The following is a 25,628-nucleotide window of genomic DNA, read 5'->3' on the forward strand; positions in this document are numbered from 1 at the left end:
TGTACTTAACCAAAAGATATCTTGGTACAGATGTTAGCTTATAATTGACACAATGCCATTCCCAGCAATAAAATTGCCCACAACCTAAGCATAAAATTCATGTGTAAAAATATAATGTGGCATACTGATTCTTGGAAATATTGTAGTCATTTTCTGTTGGTGTGTTTTGGTTAATTTGAATCGCTTCCCATTTTTTCCCTCTCCTACAAGGAATAAGTTGCTTTTGTTTTACAATAAAATTTGAAGTACTGTGCAAATGAGATTACTTAAAATGCTAGGAAGGGCTTGGTCAGAAACATATAACCTATAGGCCATCAATTTACAGATACAATCAGGTTGACCTCGTGCCCACGGAACCTGTATCATTGATTTTGTGGTGTTGCATGCATCAAGGAATAAGGAAGGCTCCATTAGAGTATAATAAGACTGGAGTACATCCTCTGTATAATTGTAACTGTTGACATATATTGTTTGAATCTTTGAAACATCTTTGCCAAATGTAGTGCTCCTATTGTGTTTGAAATGAGTTAAAGAGAAAACCAGTCTGACAAAGCAGTTACTTTGTGGTAGTACTTAGTATAGCTAATGTTTGATCTCCGATATCAAGCAGAATACATTTAGCCTCAAACTGTGAGTTTAGCTAAACTATCTGAAGAATGAAAACATTCTTTATATGAACCTAAAATTTCTGTAAGTAGCAATTAACCATAGATTACATTTCTTTCAATTATTATTAGCAGTTTAGTTTCAGTTTGCAAAGCTACTCCAAAGGTAAATTATTGCACATCTTTTTAATTATGAGAGGATTTGGCTGCTGGGGGAAATGGGATATACATGCTGTTGTAAATTGTTCAGCAAGTGGGCTGTTGAAGTATAGTTTAGCCAACAATGTAAAACTTCTTAACGTTAACTGAACAATGGGGTAAACAATAGGGTATGGCGATAAATAAATGACATTGTTACAACTTTTGAATGTCTTGAAACAGTAGATATTTTGCTGTTATGTGGAATGTTTAATTTGATTAGATAAAATGATTTTTGTTAATTAGCTCAGGATAGAACATATTTGAACTATACATGCATTTTTAATTTTCCAAAGACATAAAGCTATTTGTAAACTTGTACAGACTTTATGGTAATTTGTGGATGTATGTCAGATCCGTAACTTGGAATATGGATCTATTCATTCTCTCTATAGTATTCATCTTATAATATTTTAGCTAACCAGTTACGTATTTTAGCATGCGAAACTTTCATCATTAATATTCTGGACTTTTTTTTTGTTTTAACAGTAATCGAATAAGAGAAGCTAAGTTTATGAAACAAAATGGCTAAAGAAGAGAAGAATTTTATTAACAAAGACAAAGAAGATGAGATGGTAAACAAAAAAGTGATAGTTCGTTATCTATTCAGGTTCTGACTTTTTTATGTTCCTCCTTATAACTTTTTTTTCAAAAGTCTGTGGAACAAATTATACATTTTAACTGACTTTAAAAAAAATTCAATTTAAAGTTCACAGTTGTGCACTTTCTAAGGTGTAATTTCACTGGTTCTTCTTCGTTTTTAGAAGCCTCTAATATAAACTTGTAGATTTTAAGTATGTGAGTATTGTTGTAAAATCTTTGCTCAGTGATTAAATTTGTAAATCGGTTCTATGGACTGGAGGCTTTGTTTTTTATTAAGTTTTGTATTAAATTATTTCCAATTATTCACGTGATTTTGTACATCTTAATTATAAGGAGGAATAGGTTCGAAACCTGGGGCAGAATTGATGAGGGAAAGGTTGCAGCTATTCATGTTACAGTGTTTACGTTCTAATTGGGGATATCGTAACCTCATTTGATTTCTTATTTATGGCATTTTTATGAGGTTTTATGTTGATAGTTTATGTTAGTACTACGAAAGGCAACTGTTTGTGATAACACGTAACACTAAATTATTCTAGTAGACTTCTCACACACACTGTTCTGTTCCAAATAGGATTTTATAGTTCAGGTTTGCAGTTTCCTGTCTTGAGCACATTTTTGTACTATTTGACTATAATTTGTTTGTAAGTGGGATTGAATGTAGAATGAAATTTGGATTCTATCACTTTAAATGCATTTCATCCAACACATAAAACACATAAAACTTCCCTCTGCTTAAGTTCTGGCCCAATGGACTTTGACAATTTTATTACATTTTTAAAGTCCTTATTATCCTTAAGACCACTTTCCCTTGTCGTTTTCTCTTTATAATAGTTGCAATCAAAAGTCATGTTTTGCTTGTAAACCACAACACTTCTGAGTAGATTGAGTGAATATGTTTACTGAATCAGTGAATTCTGCTTATTATGGTACAGAGAAAGATATCTTTGTACACAATTTTAGTTAACATGCTAATTAGAGCATAAGAAAAGGACATTTAACCCCTCAAACCCGTTACATTATTCAATGATATGTTATGTATTGCTCCATTTCGCAATAACATTGGTTAATAAAAGGCTACTAATCCCATCTTTGGACTTAGTAAATGGCTTGAATCTGCTTTATATGTGATGAATTACATGCTTATAGATCTCTTTGCTTCTGTCATGAATTGCTTGGCTGAATGACCTCTTCGACTTGGTGTGAAGGGAGAGATGTTTCTTTCTGTTGTATCAATTCCTTTCAGATATCTTGAAGACCATAATCATGTCACCTTTTAATCTTTTACATTTCAGTGAATACAAGTGTGGTTTAGGCAATTTATCTTCATAATCTAACCCTTGGAACCATGTTAATGTTCTGCTGTATCTTTGCTGCATACCTTCTAAGGTCAAATTTCCTCTTGAGAGTCAATACTCCAAGCATGGTTTAACTGGGAGTAGCTTGGTATAGCTGGAGCAAAACTTTCTTCATTCCCTATTATTTTTGTATTATTTTATTATACGTGTATAGTTTAGATGCTGGAACAACACTTTGGAGGATGGGTGTTGGCAGTTAAGCTTGTATAGTCGACAGTGATTATTCAGGTACAAATGAGCAATTGCGTTTTTCATAAACTGAACAAACAGACTATAATTCTCCTTGGAAATAAATGGTATCCCAGCAGGACCTATCTAGTGGTTAAACTATTCGTTATAAGTTATTAATCACTTTGACAATAATAAATATTATGCACGTTTAATGACTCAAAGGTTAGCAATATGGTAAGTTTACACTGTTGGCTGCATTACTTACTAATATTGATGTTGATTGATCAAGTGAGTGGGTAATTTAGTGGAGTTTAGGAACTTGGATCCAAAAATTGACAGCAAACCAGGTGATATCATTGTGGCAAAGTGAATTTGTGTTCAAAATCCTGATATCTAAGAGTATTGAAAATGATACCAAATCCAGGTTTTTAATGCAAAACTGTAAGGATTTTGCAACTTATTATTTCTTTTGGAAAATGATTACTTTGCACCATTCTAGATAAATGGACTCGACCTCTAAATGCTAATCCTTTCAGCTCTGAATTTACCAATATAATTGCAAGTTGCATTAAGTTATGAGGGAAAGGATTGTGTGTTCTTATTGTAATTTTATCTAAAATTACCATACTCTTTCTTTTGAATATACATTCTGCATTATAAACTAGTGATTTTAAGCATAACCAAAAATTCAAAGAACTGTGGATGCTGGAAATCAGAAACAAAATCAGAAATTGCTGGAAAATCTCAGGTTTGGCAACAACTGTGGAGAGAAAGCAAAATTAACATTTTGTATCAAGTGACCATTCTTCAGACTATTCTTCGCTAACCTTGACAACATCAAACCAGGAATCTAAAATGGAACTAACACTCTTAATAGTTACCTAGCTGTGAAACCCCTCCAAAATGTTGCATCAGTTTGAACACATCGCATCTTCACTTGTTACAGAGACATAGAGTCCTACAGTATGTAGACAGACCCTTTGGCCCAAACTGGTCCATGCCAACCAAAATGTCCGTTCACACAAACCCCATTTCCTTGCACTTGGCCCGTATCCTTCTAAACCTTTCCTATCCATGTATTTGTTCAAATGCCTTTTAAATGTTGTTAATGTACCCGCCTCAACCACTTCCGCTGATAGCTCATTCCACATGCGTACTAGCAGCTTTTTTATTTTTTCCCCTCCAACTTTAAACTGATGCCCTCTCATTCTCAAATCCCCAACCCTGGGAAAAAGATTGAGTGCATTCACCCTATCCAAGCCTCTCATGAGCTCATACGCTTATATAAGATCCTCCCTCAATCTCCTATGCTTGTAAGAAAAAGGACTAGCTTGTCCAGTCTCTCCTTATAACTCAGACAATTGAGTCCTGGCAACATACTTCTACATTATTTTTGCGCTCTTTCCAGTTTAGTAGCATCTTTTTAATAGCAAGGTGACCAAATCTGAACACAATACTCCAAATGCAGCCTCACCAACATCCTGTACAATGCCCCATACCTTCCCAACATCTGTACTCAATGCCCTGACTGATGAAGGCCAGTGTGTCTAAAGCCTACTTTCTGCCCTTTCTACCTGTGACTCCACTTTCAGAGACTGTACACCTGAACTCCAAGGTCCCTCTGTTCCATTATACTCCTTAACACCGTGCCATTCACCATGACACTCCTACCTTAATTTGGCTTTCCAAAATGCAAGTCCTCACACTTATCTATATTAAGCTTCATTTGCCATTTGTCAGCCCACTTCCCCAGTTGACTAAGGTCCTGCTGCAATTTCTGACGACTTTCCTCACTGTCCACGATACCGCCTATTTTAGTGTCATCTGAAAACTTACTAATCATGCCTTGTACATTCTCATCCAAATCATTGATGTAGACAACAAAAGGCATTGGGCCCAGCTCTGACCCCTAAGGCACTCCACTAGTCACAGGTCTCCATTCCAACAAGCATCCTTCCACAATTACTCTCCTACCATCAAGCCAATTGTGCATCCAATTTGCCAGCTCCCCCTGGATTCCATGTGGAACCTTGTCAAAGGCCTTACTGATATTCGTACAGACTACATCTACAGCCCTGCCTTCTTCAACCTTCCTGGTCACTTCATCAAAGACCTCTTAACAAATTTGTGAGGTATGATCTCCCATGCACAAAGCCATGTTGACTCTTCCTAATCAAACCCTATTTTTCCAAATGCATGTATATCTTAGCTCTGAAACTTTTCAAGTAACTTACCCACAATATTTGTTAGGCTTACTGATCTATAGTTCCCACGTTTTTCTTTGCAACCCTTCTTGAATAAGGACACAACATTCGCTACCCTCCAGTCTTACAGGACCTCACCCGTGGCTAATGTTGAAGAAAAATATCAGCCAAGGCCCTGCAATTTCTTCTCTAGCCTCTTGCAGTGTTCTTGGATATATCTGATCAGGACTAGGAAATTTATCCACCTTCATACATTTTAATACGTCCAACACCACCTCTACTGTGATAGGGACTGTTCCCAAGAAATGACTACTGACTTCCCTAAGTTCCCAAGTCTTCATGTCTTTCTCCATGATAAACAGGAGAAATATTCATTGAGGACCTCAACTATCTGTTGCACAGCACACTCTTGCAATTTACACTGTGGTGAACTGAAAGCTTAATATTTCTCCCACTTGTATTTAGAGGAAAAGGTCAAAGGAAATAGGGGTTGGAGTAGACTATTCTGCCCATTGAGTCTGCTCTTATCATTTAATATGATCATGGCAGATCCGATTGCGGCATTAACTCTACTTTCTTGCCTATCCCCAACTCACTTGCCAATCAGAACTCTTGCTCAGTTTTAAATCTCAGTTTCAAGGACCCAGCCTCCATTGCTTTTCAGAAGTGAATTTTAAAATCGAATAAAGCTATGGGAGACGAAATCCACCCTTATCACTGTCCTAATCTTATTTTTGAACTGTGATTCCAAGTAATAAATTTCTCTGTGAGAGGAAAGATCCTCAGCATCTTCTCCCTTGGAATTTTATTTGTTTTAATAAGATCACCTCTCATTCTTCTAAACTGCAATGACTTTAGATCCAACCTTTCTTCATCCTCCGAATCAATGTAAGTGAATCTTCTCTGAACTGCTTTGAATGCAATGATATCCCAGTTTAAATAATGAGACCAAAAGTAACACTATCTTTCTTATGAACAGAAGTGAGTCAATCTGTTGTTAGTCGACTAGTTCTGAAGAAAGGTCATTGGACCTGAAACGTTAACTCTGATTTCTCTATACCGGTGCTTTCAGACCTGCTACGTTTTTCCAGCAATTTCTATTTTTGTTTGTGAATCAATCTGTGTTTGCTTGGTGATGAGACTGAGTTGGTTGGTGGAATTCCACAGCTTGGTGAGTCATTGGGCTCACAGATTTGGGCATTGACATGTAGACGTTTCTGTGTTTGTACCAGTGACTGAAGGCCAGGTAAGCTCACCTGTTCAGCACACCAGTTATGGAGATTTGGGAGATCCTGAAGCAGTAAAGCATGTGGCCATCTTTTCGCAGAGATCAGCTAGAAAGTAACCACCGACAGGTGAATGATGGAGCTCTGATTTACTAGTGCAAGCCATAAGAGGCACATGATCCTGGGGAATGAAAAGGTCCTTTGGGTTCTGTTGTTCATCATTTGTAAACTGGAGTTAACCTATTGGTTAGGCAGAAAATGTGGAACATTTGAAACATTTTGTAGGGCTCTTTGAGTTCTGTGCAGCAGATAACAGCCGAACTGTTGTATGCAGCAGATTCCTAAGTCAGGGATAAGGAGACCAAAATAGAAAGTCATGATTTGGAGATGCCGGTGTTGGACTGGGGTGCACAAAGTTAAAAATCACACAACACCAGGTTGTAGTCCAACAGGTTTATTTGGAAGCACTAGCTTTCAGAGCACTGCTCCTTCATCAGGTGGTTGTGGAGTATAAGGTTGTAAGACACAGGATTTATACCAAAAGTTTAGTGTGATGTAACTGAAATTAAAAATTGAAAGAGACCTGGCTTGTTTGTTAAGTGTCTCATTTTTTAGAATAAACATGTTGGTTTTAGTTCTTTCATATGTAAGTTGCAGAACATTTAAAAGTTACATTCTCAAGTGAACTTTAACAATTGCTGTCATGACGGCCCAGATAATGCAATTAAGGTGTGAGCTGCCCTGTGTGAGACTGTCTGTGCCACAATGGTCAGACTGATTCTAATCCAAAAAATGGATTTAAAGAATCTTACATGGATTCATGCAGTTTTTGAGCAAAGTAAAATGTAAATCTGCAAGTACAAATTCACCTCACAAACTCATGTGTATGTGTGCATGTGGGGGTTTTATGAGTGTCTGTCAGAGAGTGTGTGTATGTGTATGAGTGTGAGTGTAAAGAGGTATAAGTCTGTGAGAGGGTGCATGTGTGAGCATATGAGAGACAGTCTGCCTGAAAGTATGGGTCTGTAGGGGAGAGAGAGAGACAGGGCAACTGTGGGAGTGGAGGAGGAGTGGATCAGGGTATTCCAAAAGGAATGGTCTTTGTGAAATGCTAAAAATTGAAAGACCGGGAATATATATCTGGGATTTTGCTGGACATGGCAGAAATGACAGCTTCTTATCCTTTGGATGGAGAGTTCAGCAGGGTGGAAAGTGAGAAGTTTGTATATTATCACACTAAGTAACATCCTTCAAATGCCAGTCTTCAGCAACTGTCCAGTATGTGGGAATTAATGGTGTGAGCTACAATTACTATAGTACTGATTTGTCTTTTGGGAGTCTAGTGAACATTTCACATACTGACTCCTGGGATGATAGAACTGACATATGAGGAAAGACTGATCGACTGGCCTTGTGTTCACTGGAATTTTGAAAAATAAGGGGGGTATCTCATAGAAACATATAAAGTCTTGATGGGACTGGACAGGCTAGACGCAGGAAGAATGTTCCCGATGTTGGGGAAGTCCAGAACTTGGGGGTCACCTGAATAACGGGTAAGCTATTCAGGACTGAGATGAGGAAGAATTTCTTCACTGAGAGATGTGAACCTGTGGAATTCTCTCCCACATGAAGCTGTTGGGGCCAGTTCATTAGATATATTCAAGAAGAAACTGGAAGTGGCCTTGTAGTTAAAGGATTCAAGGGGTATGGGAGAGGGCGGCAATGGGGTACTGAGATTGCATGATCAGCCACAATCATATTGAATTATGGTGCAGGCTCAAAGGTCCAAATGGCTTACTCCTGCGTCTGTTTTCTATGTTTCTGTTCCCTGTACCTTGTCCACTTTAATTTGTAAATGTTCTTTCTTTCCAAACTTTTATGAAGGTTAAGATCAAAGATGGGAGTACTTAGTTGGACGTAGGAGCAAGTATTCAAAGAGGAGGAGCATTGCCTTTATGAAAATTTTATGAGTAATCCAAACTCCTGGAGCATCTAGAAACTGACATGGCTTCAGTTTCAAACATGCTGAATTTTAGATCTCTTCAAAAAAATTTGCAGCATGCTAATGTTGAATATCGAATAATGTTCCCAAAAGCAGCTAATTACTTTGTTTGTTGCAGGAGATTTATGGTTATAAACAATGCCTTTGGAAGCTGATTCTAGTTGCAATTGGCGTTATCTGCACTGGTGGTTTCCTTCTCCTGCTACTTTATTGGATGCCTGAATGGAGTGTGAAGGCAACATGTACCCAAACATCTCTCAAGGAGGCTGAAGTTGTGCTATTGAGGACCACAGTGAGTATGCAGATAGTAAAAGTAAACTGTAATTGGTGTATTTGCATTTTGTACATTAGACAATAGAATAACAATGCAAAATCTATATCAAGGAAAAGCTCACTGCTAATAAAGTTTGTAATATTAGAACATTTTTCAAGTAGATAAGAGTAAGGGACTTTGTTTTTTTAAAATTAATGATTTCTACATTTCGCTTCTAATACACTGGTCCAACTTGTACTGCTGGGGAAACCATGAGAGTTAAGTTCTGTTGTATCCTCGCTTCTCTGTTGAAATTTATTAGAAAACTGTATTGAGATACATTTCTGTTATATTCACAACATGTAATTTGTTAAATTTAGCCTTTTCATAACTTTGCTATTGAATTTGAAAGCCAAATAGTTCTCCAATCAACAGAAAATTAATTAGTGAGTTTTGAGAAGATTTGTAGCTCAGTTTGAGGTTCTGGATGTAGGTTTGCTTGCTGAGCTGGAAGGTTCATTTCCAGACATTTCGTCACCCTACTAGGTAACATCTTCATCTCCAACTGGAACTCTATCAACAACCGCATTGAGTTAGACACCATCTACCACCACCACACCCCCCTGAGAAAAAGAACAGGAAATGACATCACCACAGGAAATTACATCACCAACCCAAAGAAACCAAAACATATATATAGAAAGCAGGAATCATCAGCAGTGCTTTGCCTGGAGTCCCACTGAAGATGTTACCTAGTAGAGTAACGAAATGTCTGGAAATGAACCTTCCAGCTCAATGAACAAACCTACATCCAGAAAATTAGTTGTAGAAATTATGAAAATGAAGGCTTTGCTTGTAATGTTGTGTACACCTATTCACTCAACTTATGTAAATTACCTTGAATCATCCAGTCAACTCTCAATCCTGCTCAGATTTGTGTTGCCAGTCAACTTGGCAGTGTGGCATTTGGTTGATCAAGGTCATTTTATATATAGATTGTGAATAGCTGGGGCCCTAAACATTGTACTTTGCAGTCCTGCATGAGTCATTGCCGGCCTCTCGGGAAAAGCCCTATTTATTCTCTCTCTGTTTTCTCTCTGTCAGCTCCTCCAAACTAATATATTACCCCATATTCAATGTACTTTGACTTTCCCCACTAACTTCTTATGAGGGACCTTATCAATAGCCTTCTGCAACTTTAAATGTACTATATGTTTTGATTTTCCTTTTATTTTACAGTACGTATCCCTTTATCCGAAATACTGGGGACCAGCTGCTTTGCGGAAATCGGAATTTTGCGGTTTTCGGAACTAATGTAGTGTCCCCTGTAGGGTGCAGGGCAGCAACCCATAATCAAACATAAATACTATATTGCAGCAAAAATATATGAATACTGACACTAAGCAGGATAAATGAGGACTAGAAGTACTACCACACTTTATTTATAGAGTAGTGTACTGATAAGTGAAATACATCGACTATAACTGTTCAGCAACATTTTATTTCCATAAAAATCATTGCAATAAAAACATTGGGTAAAACTCAAACATACACAGCTTCAGCGCTATGGCAGGCAGCGGCCTTAAAGGCATCTGTCTCATTAACATAGGTTTCTGTCTAAGCAATCTCTCTTTAATTGAATAAATTACCATAATCTCTTGCTCACTGATAAATGAACGTTGTTCAAGGCCAGCAATTAACTGATCACACATTTTCACCATATCGTCAATGGGGACCTTTTCAACTGTGTTCACTAACTCATCATCATCATCATCATAAATCATCATCATCATCACTACTATCCTCACACTTATCTGTACAGGAACCCGTATTTAAAACCATTTTAGCAATGTTCCCATCGCTCAAGGAATGCACGACAGCCACATCATTGCCAATGTTCAGCATTTCTTTGATGTCAACTTCGTGTAATTTATTTACACTTTCGTCCGATTAAATTTTCTCTTCAGTGACATGAAATCCTTCAAACTCTTCATCTGCAGGTTCATTTACAAGAAACATCGTTGTAGGCCAGAGTCTGTGCCAAGCATTTGTTAATGTTGCTTTATCAACATCATTCCAAGTGTTAGCAACTACATAAATGGCATCCTTAAGACTAAACTCTTTCAGGAAGTCTTGAAATCCTACCTCTCTGTTGACTGCAGCAAGCATACTGTTTAAAAAATAGTCTTTATACTTGCTCTTCACTGAGTATAAAACTCCTTGGTCACAACGCTGTCACATTCGGGGGACAAGTAAATGTGAAAAACATTACTTTTCACAAGTTGTTCGGCAGGGGGATGTGCGGAGCAGTTGTCCAGGAATGATAAAACTTTACACTTTTCTTCCAGTCCAGCTTGTCTGCAAAGAGCTTGTGCTGCTGGTATGAAGTGTTCACTGAACCAGTCAGAAGAAATTTCTCTGGTTACCCACGCTTTCTTGTTTGCATAATAATGCACAGGCAAATTGCGTACACCTTTAAGACATCTTGGATGCTTGCTTTTCCCAATCACTGCCTGCAGCATTGACATGCCCAAGAATAGTTAATCTGTCCTTAGTTTTCTTAAAACCTGCTGGTGCTCTCTCATTAGCCATTGCTAATATTTTTCTCAGGACATAGCGCCAGTAGGGAGCTGTTTCATCAGCATTGTAAATTTGTTCAGGACTAAGGTTTTCGTCAGATATCAGCTTGGCAAGTTCACCAACCTAATTTTCAACTGCTTCATGGTCAGCAGAAGCCTTTTTGTCAGATTTTCAGGTACTTCACACCATCACACTTGAATTTCTGCAGCCAACCTTCTGAATATTGACATTCGCCTTTAATGTTCAGTTCTTTATGATATTTTCTAGCTTGTTTCATGACCATCAAACCAGTCAGTGGCATACGTTCACTTCTTTGTTGTCTTATCCACTCCATCAACACACGGTTAAGATCTTCATTTTTTGCCCTGTGCAGTGTTTTACTATATTTCATTAGTTTATGGTCATCATTATCACCATAAAACTTCGGAAACTTGTCTTTCTGTTTCTTCAAATCATAGACAGTGATAGTTCTGACACCATATTCCTCAATAAGATGCTGCACAGCCACACCATGTTCAAGCTTCTGCAATAACTCTGCTTTCTGCATTATTGATAATGACAGATGCTTCCTTTTCTTTATATTATTGTTAGCCATGGATGTACCTGCACCTCTTTTTGACATTTTCACTCTAAAGTTAAACAACTTAGCACAGTAAATACAATACACAATTGACGCCTCCGAGTGCTGGGCCACGCCACCACGTGAGTCGAGTGGTTGCAGCCCTCGCCCACTAATAAAATCCCATGATGTTATGCAGACATGACTGATGCTGGACGCTCCATGAAAACCTTTGGTTTTCGGAGCTTTTCGGTTCTTGGATGCTCGGATAAAGAGATACGTATTTGTACTAGTTACATCCTCAAGAAATTTGTTAAATGTGACTTGCCTTTCATATAAACCCATGCTGGTTTTGCCCACTCCCATTAATACTTTCTAAATGTTTTATCACACATTTTATAATGAACTCTAGCATTTTCCCTACTACTAGCTGGCTTGTAACTTTATTCTTTGTCTCCCTCTCCTTTTTAAATAGTGAAGTTACAGGAGACGTTATGAAAATTTCCAAAAGAGATAATAGAGTATAGGCAGTGTCAGGAGTCTAACCTTCAGATACAGCAGAAAAGGTGACAACTGTGCGAAGATGGAGAGTCAATGCAGGACTGAGGGAGTTGTACTTACATGCAGGCAGTATATTAAACAAGGTAACTGAGCTTGTTGCACAGATTGAATTTGGCAGATATGATGTTATGGACATCAGAGAGAGATTGATGTAAGGGCATCAGGCCTGGATATTCAAGAATATTCATTCTATTGAAAGGTTAGGCAGAAGGGCAGAGGAGTCAGGGTTAGCTTCTTAGTAAGAAATCAAATCGTAACAAAAACTGATATAGGGCCAAAAGTCTTAGTCTCTGTGTGGGTTGAGTTGAAGAACTGCAAAGGATAAAAGACTATTTTGTACAAACCCCCTGGAATAGTAAGGATGTGAGGAAGAAAATAAATCAAGAGATAGGAAAAGAATGTAAGAGATAAGAAGGGCATAAGCCCTTCATCAGGAATGTCAGTCCTAATGAAGGGCTTATGCCTGAAATGTTGACTCTCCTGCTGCTTGGATGCTGTCTTACCAGCTGTGTTTTTCCAGCACCACACTTTTTACCGATGCGTCCAGTTCCTCTTCCTTCAGCGATCTGTGATGTAGATTATCAGGCTAAAAATTTGAACATTTTTAACTCCATTCATTTCCCCAGCATCATTTGCTTATGAATGCTGAGTTTCTTCAGTTTTGTCCTCTCACTAGACAGTTATTTCTCTTACATTTCTGGGAGGTTATTTGTGCCTTCTTTTGTGAAAGCATCACCAAAGTATGTATTCAATTCTGTCATTGTTTTGTTTGCCATTATAATTTCCTCAGTATCTGACTAATGCATCCACGTTTGTCCTTACCATTCTCTACGCATACTTATAAAAGCATTTACAGTCAGTTGCTATGTTTTCTGCAATTTTACTCTTGTACTGTACTTTACCCTTCTTGATCAAACTTATTGTCGTCTTTTGCTGAATTGGAGTCGTAAACTAATACAGCATGGAAGCAGATGCTTCTGTCCAAATCCTCCATGCTGACCAGGTATCCCAAGCTAAACTAGTCCCATTTGCCTGTGACTGGTCTGTATTCCTCTAAACCTTTTCTATTCATATATCTGTCCAAATCATGACACTACTGTGCCTTTACAATGTCTATTTTGTCCTTTTTTTTAATGAAGAAAGATTGAGACAGAGGGGTTGAGCGGATTATTCAAAGACAATTAAATGAACAGCTTGTGAGGCCTTGGGCTTATTTTTAAAAATTGGAACAATAAAAGCAGCCTGAATGGATGGAGTCTAGCTCCCACAGAACCAGAATTTTTTAAATTAGCTTTCAGGTGTTGTTGGTGTCTTGAAGCGAGATGCTAAGCAATTTTGGAAGAATTGTAAATAAGCCAATTCTTTTATTTTTCTTTTGTCTATAATTTAACTGTAGTGCAAAAATAAATTGTTTTGCTTAAAATAGAGTTGTTTGACCAATCAAATTGCCTCAGGAATGCAATGCCATACCCTTATGCTAAATAAGAAAAAATTAGCATCTAGGCTAACTTCTTAACATACTTCGAGGGGGCGGTTGGTCTGGTCCATAATGAAATGTCTTTTAAATGTTGTAATTGCACTTGACTCAACCACTTCCTCTGGCAGCTCATTCCATACATACACCACCATCTATGTGAAAAAGGTGCCCCTCAGGTCACTTTTAAAACTTATTCCTCTCACCCTAAACCTATACACACTAGTTTTGGACTCCTGCACCCTGGGAAAAAGACCTTAGCTGTTCACCCTATCCATGTCAGTCAGGATTTCATAAACCTCTATGAGGTTATCCCTCAGCTTCTGACACTCCGAGGAAAAAGTCCTAGCCTATTCAGCCATTCCTTCTAACTCAAACCCTCCAGTCCTGGAATGGTCCTCGAAATTGTTTTCTGCACTCTTTCTAGTTCAACAACATCCTTCCTGTAGTAGGGCAACCAGAATTGTACATACTAATCTAAAAGTGGCCTCACCAATGCCTTGTACAACCATAATATCATGTCTCAAGTCCTATACAGAGGAATCTTGATTATCCAAAGGACATGGGCGGGGAGTATTTCGCTTGGTTAATCAAATTCCGGTTAATCGAATGCCAGATAACATAGTTTAGCCAAGCATCAGGATCTTGCCAGCTAATCTGATATTCGGATAATCAAATGCCAGATAATTGAGGTTCCTCTGCACTCAATTCTCTGACCTATCTATCTGCGACACCACTTTGAAGGAACTATGAACTTGCACCCCTAGAGACATCAAAACTCCCCAGGGTCCGACCATTAATTGTGTAAGTCCTTTCCTGGTTTGCCTAAACAAAATGCAACACCTCGCATTTATTTAAATGAAACTCCATCTGCCACTTCTCATCTCATTGACCCATCTGATCAAAATCTTGTATTCTTAGATAAACGTTTTCACTGTCCACTATACTACCTGTTTTGGTATCATCCACAAACTTACTAACTGTACCCCCTATATTCTTATCCAAACCATTGATATAAATGCAAAACAACTGTGAACCAAGAACTGAAGTTTACAGCACACCATTAGTCTCCAGTCCGAAAAACAACACTCTACCACCACTGACTTCTACCATCAAGCCAATTTTGTATCCAATTGGCTATCTTTCAGTGAATCCCATATTATCTAACCTTACTGACCAGTTTACCGTGTGGGACATTGCAAAACTCCATATAGACAATATCTATCACTCTACGTTCATTTGTCAGTACAGAGACAGGCCCTTTGGTTCAAACTGGTCCATGCCATGCAAAATGTCCATCTACACTAACCTTATTTTCCTTCATTTGGCCCTTTATCTTTCTAAATCTTTCCTATCCTTGTATTTATCCAAATTCCTTTAAAATGTTGTTAATGTACCAGCATCAACAACTTCTGCTGGCAGCTCATTCCATATGCGTACGATCGTCTGTATAAAAACTTTGCCCCTCAGCTTCCCTTTTATTCTTTCTCCATAACCTTAAGCTGAAGCCAGGCAAAAATGACGACTGTAGATGGTGGAGATCAGTGTGGTGCTGGAAAAAACACAGCAGGTCAAACATGAAGGGCTTTTGCCCGAAACGTCGACTCTCCTGCTCCTTGGATGCTGCCTGACCTGTTGTGCTTTTCCCTCACCACACTCTCTACCATAAGCTGATTCCTCAACCGTGGGGAAAAGACTGAGTGCATTCTCTCTATGTATGCCTCTCATGATTTTGTAGACTTCTATAAGATCCACCCCCCTCAGTCTCCTAGCCTCTACAGAAAAGGTCCTCCTAGCCTCTACAGAAAAGGTCCTAGTTTGTTCAACCTCACACTATAATTCAGGTATTTGGCTCCTGGCCACATCCTTGTAAATTTCTTCTGCACTCTTTCCAGTTTACTAACATCCTTCCTATTCCAAGGTGACCAAACTGAACACAATACTCCAAATGTGGCCTCACCAAAGTCCTGTACAACTGCAATGTAACTTTCCAACCTCTCTACTCAATGCCCTGTCTGATGAAGGCCAGTGTACCAAAAGCCTTCTTCACTGCCCTGTCTATCTGTGACTCCACCTTCAGAGAACTGTGCACCTGAACTCCAAAGTCCCGCTGTTCCACTACACTCATTAAGGCCCTACCATTCACCATGAAACTACTACCTTGATTTGGCTTTCCAAAATGCAATACCCCACACTTATTTATATCAAACTTCATTTGCCATTTCTCAGCCCACTTCCCCACCTGATCAAGGTTTTGCTGCAATTTCTGAGGACCTTCCTCACTCTCTACGATACTGACTATTTTAGTGTCATCTGAAAACTTACTAATCATGCCTTGTACATTCTCATCCAAATCATTGATATAGTAAACAAACAACAATGAACCCAGCACTGACTCCTGAGGCATTCTACAGGTCACAGGCCTCCAGTCCGACAAGCATCCTTCCACTATTGCCCTCTGCTTGCTACCATCAAGCAAATTGTTTATCCAGTTGCCAGCTCCCCCTGTTCCATGTGATCTAATCTTCCAGAGCAGCCTGCCATGTGGAACCTTATCAAAATCCTTACTGAAATCCATATAGACTACATCTACTACCCTGCCTTCATCAAACTTCCTGGTTACTTCATCAAAGACCTCTTAACAAATTTGAGAGGTATGATTTCCCATGCACAAAGCTGTGCTGTCGACTCCTAATCAAACTCTGTTTTTCCAAATGCATGTATATCTTATCTCAGAATCTTCTCAAGTAACTTACCACCACAGATGGTAGGCTTACTGGTCTATAGTTCCAAGGTTTTTCTTTGAGCCTTTTTTCAATGAGGAGAAAGTGAGGCCTGCAGATGCTAGAGATCTGAGTCGAAGAGTGTGGTGCTGGGAAAGCACAGCTGGTCAGGCAGCATCTGAGAAGCAGGAGAGTCAATATTTCGGGCAGAAGCCCTTCATCAAGAATGAGCAAGCCTCATTCCTGATGAAGGGCTCATGCCTGAAATGTCGACTCTCCTGCTACTCAGATGCTGCCTGACCGCTGTGCTTTTCCAGCACTACGCTTCATGATTAAGGACCTGATATTGCCTTCTTGGTAACTTCTTCAAAAAACTCGATCAAATTTGTGAGACACGATCCTCCGTGCACAAAGCCATGCTGACTATCCTTGTCTTTCCAAATGCATATAAATCCTGGATCTCAGAATCTCCTCTAACAACTTGCCCATCTTTGACTTCAGGCTCAACAGTCTTTAGTTCCTTGGCTTTCCCTTGCAGCTTTTCTGAAGTAATGGAATGATAATAGCAAGGGGCCCCGTAATCCCTTCCTTGGCTTCCCGTAATATTCTGATCAGGTGCCGAGGATTTATCTACTTGATCCATTTTAACATCTCTAGCATCTCCTCATCAGCAGGCTTGTTGCTTTATCTGGCACTTTTAACTTTATCCTCTTTGGTCTAATATTATCCCTAATGTCTTTTATAAGCCATGATTGAAACCCCTGTCCTCTTCTATTTTAGCACCAAACAGGAATGAATAATTGTTGTAGTTCATCTGCACTTCTTTAAATGTGAACCATTGCCGATACCATATGTTTTTTTTTGGAGCAGAAGAGACTGAGGGGATATATGACTGAGATGTATAAAGTTATGAGGGCATAGACAGGGTAGACAGGAAGAAATCTTTCTTCTTGGTGCAGGGATCAATGAACAGGAGCATAGATTTAAGGTAAAGGCAGGAGGTTCAGAGGATACGTGAAGAAAACATTTTTTTCATTTGGAAGGTAGTGGGAATCTGGAACTCATTACTTGTAATGGTGACAGAGGCAGAAGCCTTCAAAATATTTACGAAGTATTGAGATGTACACTTGTGATGCCAAAGTATACAAGGCAAAGAGCCAAGTGATAGAAAATAGGATTAGAATAGTTAAGCGGCTGTTTGTAACTGGAGTAGACATAACGGGCCGAAGAGGCTTTTTCTGTACTGTACACTTCTATAACCCCTTTAATAAGATTCCCCAATCCAGCCAGACCAATTTGTGCCTCCTACCTCATAGTTTCCCTATTTACATTCACTTTATGAGGAAGTCCATCATCTTCCATCCTCTTCCTGAAGGAACCTCTCTCAAGGTTGTTAATTAATTCTTCCTCATAGCTCAGTATACCATATAGAATAGCCTGTTTTCTCATTCATTCCTCAATGTATTGGCCTTAAAATTCATTGTGTACACTATCTAAGGAATCCTCCTCTACAATACAGCTGTTATTTTGCTTTATCCGATCTATATATAAAACTAAAGTTATTCATGATTGCAGTTGTTGCATGCATCTCTGATGTCTTGTTTTACTGCCTTCCCTTGCATCTTCATTATTGTTTGTGTGCTTGTACACAAATCCCAAGAATATTTTCAGCCCCATAATGTTTTTTTTCTCCATCCAACAGATTCTTATTTATTTATTTGTAGGTCCAGGGTGTCTCTGGCTGGCAAGCATTTATTGCCCATCCTTAGTTGAACTTGAGAAGATGGTGATGAACTGCCTTCTTGAACTAATGCAGACCATATAGTGCAATGCCCTTAGCGAGGAAATTTCAGTATATTGAATCACTGAAGGAACAGTGATATATTTCCAGTTCAGGATGGAGAGTAGCTTGGAGGAGAACTTGAAGGTGTCGTATTCCCACACATCATTAATTGGCCATGTTAAATTGCCCATAGTGTTAGGTGCATTAGTCAGAGGGAAATAGGTCTGGGTGGGTTACTCTTTGGAGGGTTGGTGTGGACTTGTTGAGCCGAAGGGCCTGTTTCCACACTGTAGGGAATCTAATCTAAAAAAAACTACTCTGCTACTCTTGTTTTTCTAGATGAAAGTGGTCATGGTTTGGAAGGTACTATCTAAGGATCTTTGCAAAATTTCTGTAGTACATCTTGTAGATAGACAAACTGCTGCTAATGAGCATTGGTAGTGGAGAGCATTCCATCACACATCTGACTTATGCCTTGCAGATGGTGGGCAGGCTTTGTGGAATCAGGAGCTGAGTTACTCGCCTCAGTATTCCTATCCTCTGACCTGAACTTGTGGCCACTGTATTTATATGGTGAGTCCAATTGTGTTTCTGGTCAATGGTAACTCCCAGGATGTTGGTAACCACGTATTCAATGATGGCAACACCATTGAATGTCAACATGTGGTGGGTAGATTATCTCTTACTGGAGATAGTCATTGTCTGGCATTTGCATTGCATGAATGTTACTTGCCACTTGTCTGCCTGGATATTGTCCCCATCTTGTGTTTGAACTTGGACTGCTTCAATGTCTGACGAGTTGCAAATGACGGTGTATGTTGTGCAATCATCAGTAAACAACCCATTTCTGACTTTATGATTGAGGGAAGGCCATTGACAAAGCAACTGAAGATGATTAGGTCGAGGACACTACCCTGAGGAGCTCCTACAGAGATGTCCTAAAGCTGAGATGGCTGATCCCCCAACAACCACAACCATCTTCCAATGTACCATGTAAGGCTCCAACCAGCAGAGATTTTATCCCATGTCTCCTTGATGCCACAATTAGTAGATTAGTGGCTTTGATGTCAAGGGCAGTCATTTTCACTCACCTTTAGAATCCAGCACTTTTTTCCTTGTTTGAACCAAGGCTGTAATGAGGTCAGGAGCTGAGTGGTCCTGGTGCAATCCAAACTGGGTGTCAGGTGTTACTTGATAGCACTGCTGATGACACTTTTCATCACTTGACTGATGATTAAGAGTAGTGTAATAAAATGTAAATTAGCAGGGTGTACAGGGCATACCCGATTCCATGTCATGATTTTCTGAGCCAATATCCTTCCTCACTATTGCATTTATAGTCATAGAGTCATAGAATATATCGCATGGAAACAGACTCTTCGGTCCAATTCGGCCATGCCGACCAGATATCCGAAGTTAATTTAGTCCCATTTGCCAGCACTTGGCACATATCCCTCTAAACCCTTCTTATTCATATATCCATCCAGATGCCTTCTAAATATTCTAATTGTCCCAACCTCCACCACTTCCTCTGGCAGCTCATTCCATTCATGCACCACTACTTAAACAAAAAATTATTTCATCCTTTTCTACCAATGCTACCCCACCGACTTTCCATTCTTTGTCTGTCCTTTCTAAATAATGAATATCCATAGAGGTTCAGTTCCCATCCAGGGTAACTCTGCAGCCATGTCTCTGGAATCACAACTGTATTATAGAATAATGCAGTGCAAAAACAATCCATTGTGTCTCTACCACCAAAGTTGTGCTAAATCTACACTTGTCCCACTAACTATGTACCTGTATATTGGAGCTGACGGTTCATCTACCTTCTTTTCAATGCTCTGTGCATAAAGAGCTGAAAATGTGTTGCAGGAAAAGCGCAGCAGGTCAGGCAGCATCAAAGGAACAGGAGAATCGACATTTCGGGCATAAGCCCTTCTTCAGGAATCTTTGGGCTTATGCCCGAAACGTCGATTCTCCTGTTCCTTTGATGCTGCCTGACCTGCTGCGCTTTTCCAGCAACACTTTTTTAAAGCTCTGATCTCCAGCATCTGCAGTCCTCACTTTCTCCTTTTTTAGCTTTTCTGGTAATTCTGACTTTATTTTGCACAATGGCTCCATTTTCTTTCACCCTTTTTTTTCTGCCTTTTGCTTACCTTTCTGTCCTTTATTCCTATGCACGTTTCTTCTTCCTCTATCACCCTGCTCTGGTTCTCATAGGAACAACAGTATCTCACAAGGTTTTGGAGCTTATAACTTGAAGGTCACTATTTCATTAATTTATTAAAACTGTTTGTGTTTGCCCTAAGACCAAATGTAAAGCTAGTTATGTACACACCTTTCTATATCATTAAATATTATGTTATCACTTGCCTTCATTTTTTGTTTTTTATTTAAAAATTCTTCAATCCATATCTACAGATGATTTAATTAATGTAAAACTGTGACTTTGCATTTGCACTACTGACTGCTTTGTGATTTGTAGTCCGATCTGTGAAACTCTGCTGAAAAATTTCAGTCATTTCTTTATCCACAGTGCTTCTGTAAGGGGAAGAATTGTGTTATAGAGATGTACAGCATGGAAACAGACTCTTCGGTCCATATCTGCCATGTGTCTTTGTTCAGCAACACTCTCCAGGACCTTACCATATAAGTCCTAGCCTGATTTGTCGATCCAAGTGACACACCACTGGTCACATGCCTCTTGTCTGAAAAGTAATCCTCCACCAAGACCCTCTGTCTTCAATCTTCCAGCTCTGTATCCAAATGGCTGGTCTTCTTTGTATTCCATGTTATCTAACCATAGAATTGAGTCTTGTCGAATGCCTTACTGAACTCCACAAACCTCATGTCCACTGCTCTTTCCTTGTCAATCCTCTTCATTACTTTTTCAAAAACTCAATCAAGTTAGTGAGACATGATTTCCCATGCACAAAACCGTGCTGACTATCCCTAATCAGTTCTTTTCTTTCCAAATACATGTAAATCCTGTCCCTCAGGATTCCCTCCAAAAACCTGCCCACCACTGATGTCAGGTTCACCAGTCTATGGTTCGCTGGCTTTTCCTTATCACCTTTCTGAAATTGTGGCACACACATTAGCCAACCTCCAGACTTCTGGCACCTCACCTGTGACTATTTATGATACAAATATCTCAGCAAGGCGCCAGATAATCACTTCCCTAGCTTCCCACAGAGTTCTGGGGTACACCTGATTAGGTTTTGGGGATTTATTCACCTTTTGTGTTTTAAGACATCCAGCAACAACACCTCTGTAATATGGACATTTTTCAAGATGTCACCATCTATTTCCTCACATTCTATATCTTCCATATCCTTCTCAACAGTAAACACCGATGCAAACTATTCGTTTAGTATGCCTTTATACTCTTCTAAGGATTAACTCAATCTCTGCTGTCTGTACCTGACATATGCTTCCTTCTTTTTCTTGACCAAACATCTAGCCATCCAACATTCCCTACACCTTACCAGCCTTGCCTTTCACCCTCACAGGAACACACTGTCTCTGGACTCTCGTTATCTCATTTTTGAAGGCTTCCCATTTTCCAGCCATACCTTTACCTGAATCATCCACCCCCCCCCCCCCAAACAACTATTGAAAGTTCTTACCTAATTCCATTAAAATTGGCCTTTCTCCAATTTAAAACTTAACTTTTACATCCAGTCTACCCTATTGATGTGGTTTATTAGGCAATTTCTATGATAAAAGTATATGTGGAAATTTATTATGGAAATAATGTGCACAGATAAGATTTTAAATTTAAAATAGAATGTAAAATCTTGAAATAGGGGCTTAAGTGCACCAATACTTTCTGGTTCAGTTCCTGCTCTGAGTTTACATGAAGTCCATTCTTGATTTTAATTTTCAGAAGAGTTAGAGATTTTATTGAACTGCTGTTCCATGTTTTCAATCCTTGTTTTCTTTTGTTACGTATTTGGTCACACTTTTGTGTTAACTTTTTCCATATGTTTGATTCACTTTTGAAATGACAATGGTTATGATTATATAGTTACAACTTGAGGCCACTTGGTGGCTCTGTGCAGCAATCACAACACTTTCCTTGATGCGCTGCCAACTCGTTAAAGTTTTACATAGAAAGGGAAACTTTGAATGAATGTATTCCAAAAATCTACCTGTTTTGGTGCTTCCAATTTTCCATTAATTTTTAATCTTGCTAAATGGGTCTCTGTCATCTCTAGTTACTTTTGCCCCTGGAAGGTGGAGGTAATTCTTTTGCATCTATTTGTTAGTTTGGAAATGTCACATCTCAAAAAAGTGATCGACAGATTTTAACAAAACTGCAAAGTGAGGAAGCCCAGTGAGGAACTGATTTTTTTTTTGGAGAAAATGCAGACCTCGACCTTGGAATAGAAAATTAGGACTTAGAGTCAGGAGTAGATAATTTGGCTCTTTGAATCTACTCCACCATTCAATAAGATTATTGCTGATCTGTTTGTGGTCTAATTTCCAGTTTTTTGTCTGTATCCCATAATTCTTGATGCCCTTGTCTATCAAAAAATGATTTAACACAGCCTTGAATAAACTTTAAAGACTCCGCCTCCATTATATTTTACGAGAATTCTATCTTTTCATGATTCTGATAGAGAAAAATATCATCTCATCCCCATTTTAAAGGGAAGAGCTCTTATTTTTAAATTATGTTCTGTAGTTTTTGTCTGTCCCTGCAAGTGAAAACATCAACCAAGCATCCATCCTACCCAGTCCATTCAAGCTCTTATAAGTACCTTACACATCATGAAAATGTCAATTTTCCTTAGGAAATTGCACTAACTTACTCTTTAAAAACGTTTTGTGCATTTTCTTTGAAAAAGGTAAAGTCACCATAGTCTTATGATACAATAGTGCTGCTTGCTCATTAGAGAGAGACTGGTGGTGGTTGAATCTGAGGTTTGCTAGCCTTAGGTGAGGGAAAAGGTTGAGCAAGAAAATCCTTTGTGGTAACCTTAGTTGTGTGGGAATATAACACATGCCGTTAGTGTCACGCTGCATCACAAAAGAACCATCCAGCCAACTGAGCTAACAGGTTCTTTGATTTAGAATTTGTGGATTATTTTAGAAAGTTGTCGATTGTATCCAGTGTTGTCATGATATTTGTCAAAGCTGTCAAAATATGAGCAGAGTTTTTAGAGCAGTATGTTAAATGTGGATTAGTCTGAAGTTTCCTCACTCTGGTGGAAGCTCTTAATAAAAAGATTTTTTTTCAGCTTTGCAGTTGCAGAGCATCACCCAGGCAGGGAAATGCATGGGAGATGTATGTACTGTATTAGTGCCCTCTTCACTTGCCTCTGAATTTTTGATAGCTTTCAGAAAGACATAGATAAAGCATGCTAAATGAAATCCGAATGGACATCATAAATCCATAATATGGAAGCATTGAATTTAACCTGAATTTAGCAATGTGACCCAGACACCTTCAAGAATAGTTTATATAAATAATTGACAATAAGGTAAATCATGCACTATGTGAAGACATCATTGCTCTGTACAGAAGAACCTCAGTTATCCGAATGACATGGGCAGGGAGTATTTTGTTTGGATAATCGAATGCCGGATAACACAGCTTAGCCAGTCACTGGGACCTTGCAATCTTGTTTGGATAATCCGAAATTTGGATAATTGATATTCGGATAATTGAGGATCCTCTGTTAATGGAGAGTACAACATCAATGCTCGATATTAACATTGCTTATAAAAAAAACCAAATTTTTACTTTAGAGAGTAAGCATATACAGCCAAAAGATGAATATATAAAATTTATCCTTGCAATATTTGTGCTTTATCTAATTGAAGTTTTATTTCACTTGTCCCATGTTACTCAAAAATATTCTATTAAGTGTAAGCTTGTAAACAAAACTTAATTCCATTGTCTTGAATTTTGTGTAATCTAAATAGTTGTGTCAAGTTTGCTGTGCCAGCTATCATACATTCGAGTCCTATGAACTAGGTAATTGTTAAGCAAGCTTCTGAAGTAAATTAGCTGTGTTGTACAATTGCAATTGTACAATCTGCCAGTTTTATTTTGTACTATATATGCTATTTTCTCAAACTCTTTCTTCCATTTGCATTGTAAAACTGTATATGAGTTTCTTGTCGAAATTCCAATGTTACGTGATACCATTGACCTGTAATCGTCACATATCTTGCAATTTGGTTAATTCTGGGTATGATGCCACCCAAAGTGCTTGCTGAAAATCACTTGTCACTTCTTTTCTTTAACTAGCAATTCTGTTAAGATATAATTTTAAAGAAAAAGAGCATTTCAAATGATTATATATTTCAGAATATATACTTATACTGATCCAGTAAGTTTTGTTTTTCATCTTCTAATGCATTTATGACAGGATTTACTTGGAAGTCTTCAGGTTCTTCCAATTCAGACTTGATATTTTACCCAGGTTTGTTGACTGTATTATCTAAATGCTACTGTATAGTCTGAACTTCTGTAATATTTGCATTTTCCTGGGTTGTATTTAGAGAGCTGAAATGCTCAAATGTTTTTCTTCAGCCTCTAGCAGTTTCCTGTCCAGTTATTTTTCTGAATAACTTGTAGGACAAACAGGTTTCTAGCAGTGCCATTCTGTAATTAGCTAATAGGAATTAACTATGATTTTTGAATGACTTCACCATAAAGTCATTCGCAGTGTACTATTTTACTGTGTCAATTGCAGTGGTTGAATTGTGGATTTATAATATTTGATATTGAATTTGGAGATTTTCTCTTTTATTTATGGAAATTATTGAGAAGAGCAAGGTGGAGACTCCAAATATGTGCAAATTTCAAATCATGACAAGTAAAGAATAAACTTGCATTTGTCATCGGAACCATTTGCTAATGAATGTGATTGTCTACCTAGAAAATTCCATATCACTGGTCATAGGTTTTGTGAGTCCTTGCAAAGCTGATGAGCCTGATCCTAAGGCTGCACCTCTGAACCATATGTTTGGCAGGTGTTTCTGGAAGGTGAAAGTGGTCCTTGGCCTTGAAAGTGTTGGCATTCCTTTCTCCAGTTTCTTGTCTGTACTTCCTCTTGCTGATGAGAGTTCTTGAAGAATTATGCCCCTTCATACAGGAGTTTCCTCCAGGCCAGTTTCTACTGAACAAGGGTCTACCATGCATTGATGTCTATGTTGCAATTGTTGAGGGAAGCCATACAGCAGTCTATGAACATTTCCTTTATCTATCTTTCATACAAGTGCCTTCCTTGAGCTGGTTGAAGAAGATTTCCCCTTTATTTGAAGGACACAGGAGGGGAGTGTTTTGTTCAGTTAATCGAATGATGAAT

At 38.5% G+C, this 25,628-nt stretch overlaps 1 protein-coding gene across 3 annotated transcripts in view; it reads left to right on the forward strand.

The window, feature by feature from the left end:
* Positions 1–25,628, forward strand: part of atp13a3 (ATPase 13A3) — a 162,060-nt gene that overhangs the window by 12,328 nt on the left and 124,104 nt on the right. For all 3 annotated transcript variants that reach the window (XM_072572532.1, XM_072572533.1, XM_072572531.1), the window contains exons 2-3: positions 1,293–1,378; positions 8,486–8,659. In XM_072572532.1, coding sequence (XP_072428633.1) covers positions 1,328–1,378; positions 8,486–8,659 — 225 coding nt within the window. In that variant the 5' untranslated portion in view covers positions 1,293–1,327. The remainder of the gene's footprint in view (positions 1–1,292; positions 1,379–8,485; positions 8,660–25,628) is intronic.

The sequence above is a fragment of the Chiloscyllium punctatum genome, chromosome 6, assembly GCF_047496795.1.
Source record: "Chiloscyllium punctatum isolate Juve2018m chromosome 6, sChiPun1.3, whole genome shotgun sequence".
Lineage (NCBI taxonomy): Eukaryota > Metazoa > Chordata > Chondrichthyes > Orectolobiformes > Hemiscylliidae > Chiloscyllium > Chiloscyllium punctatum.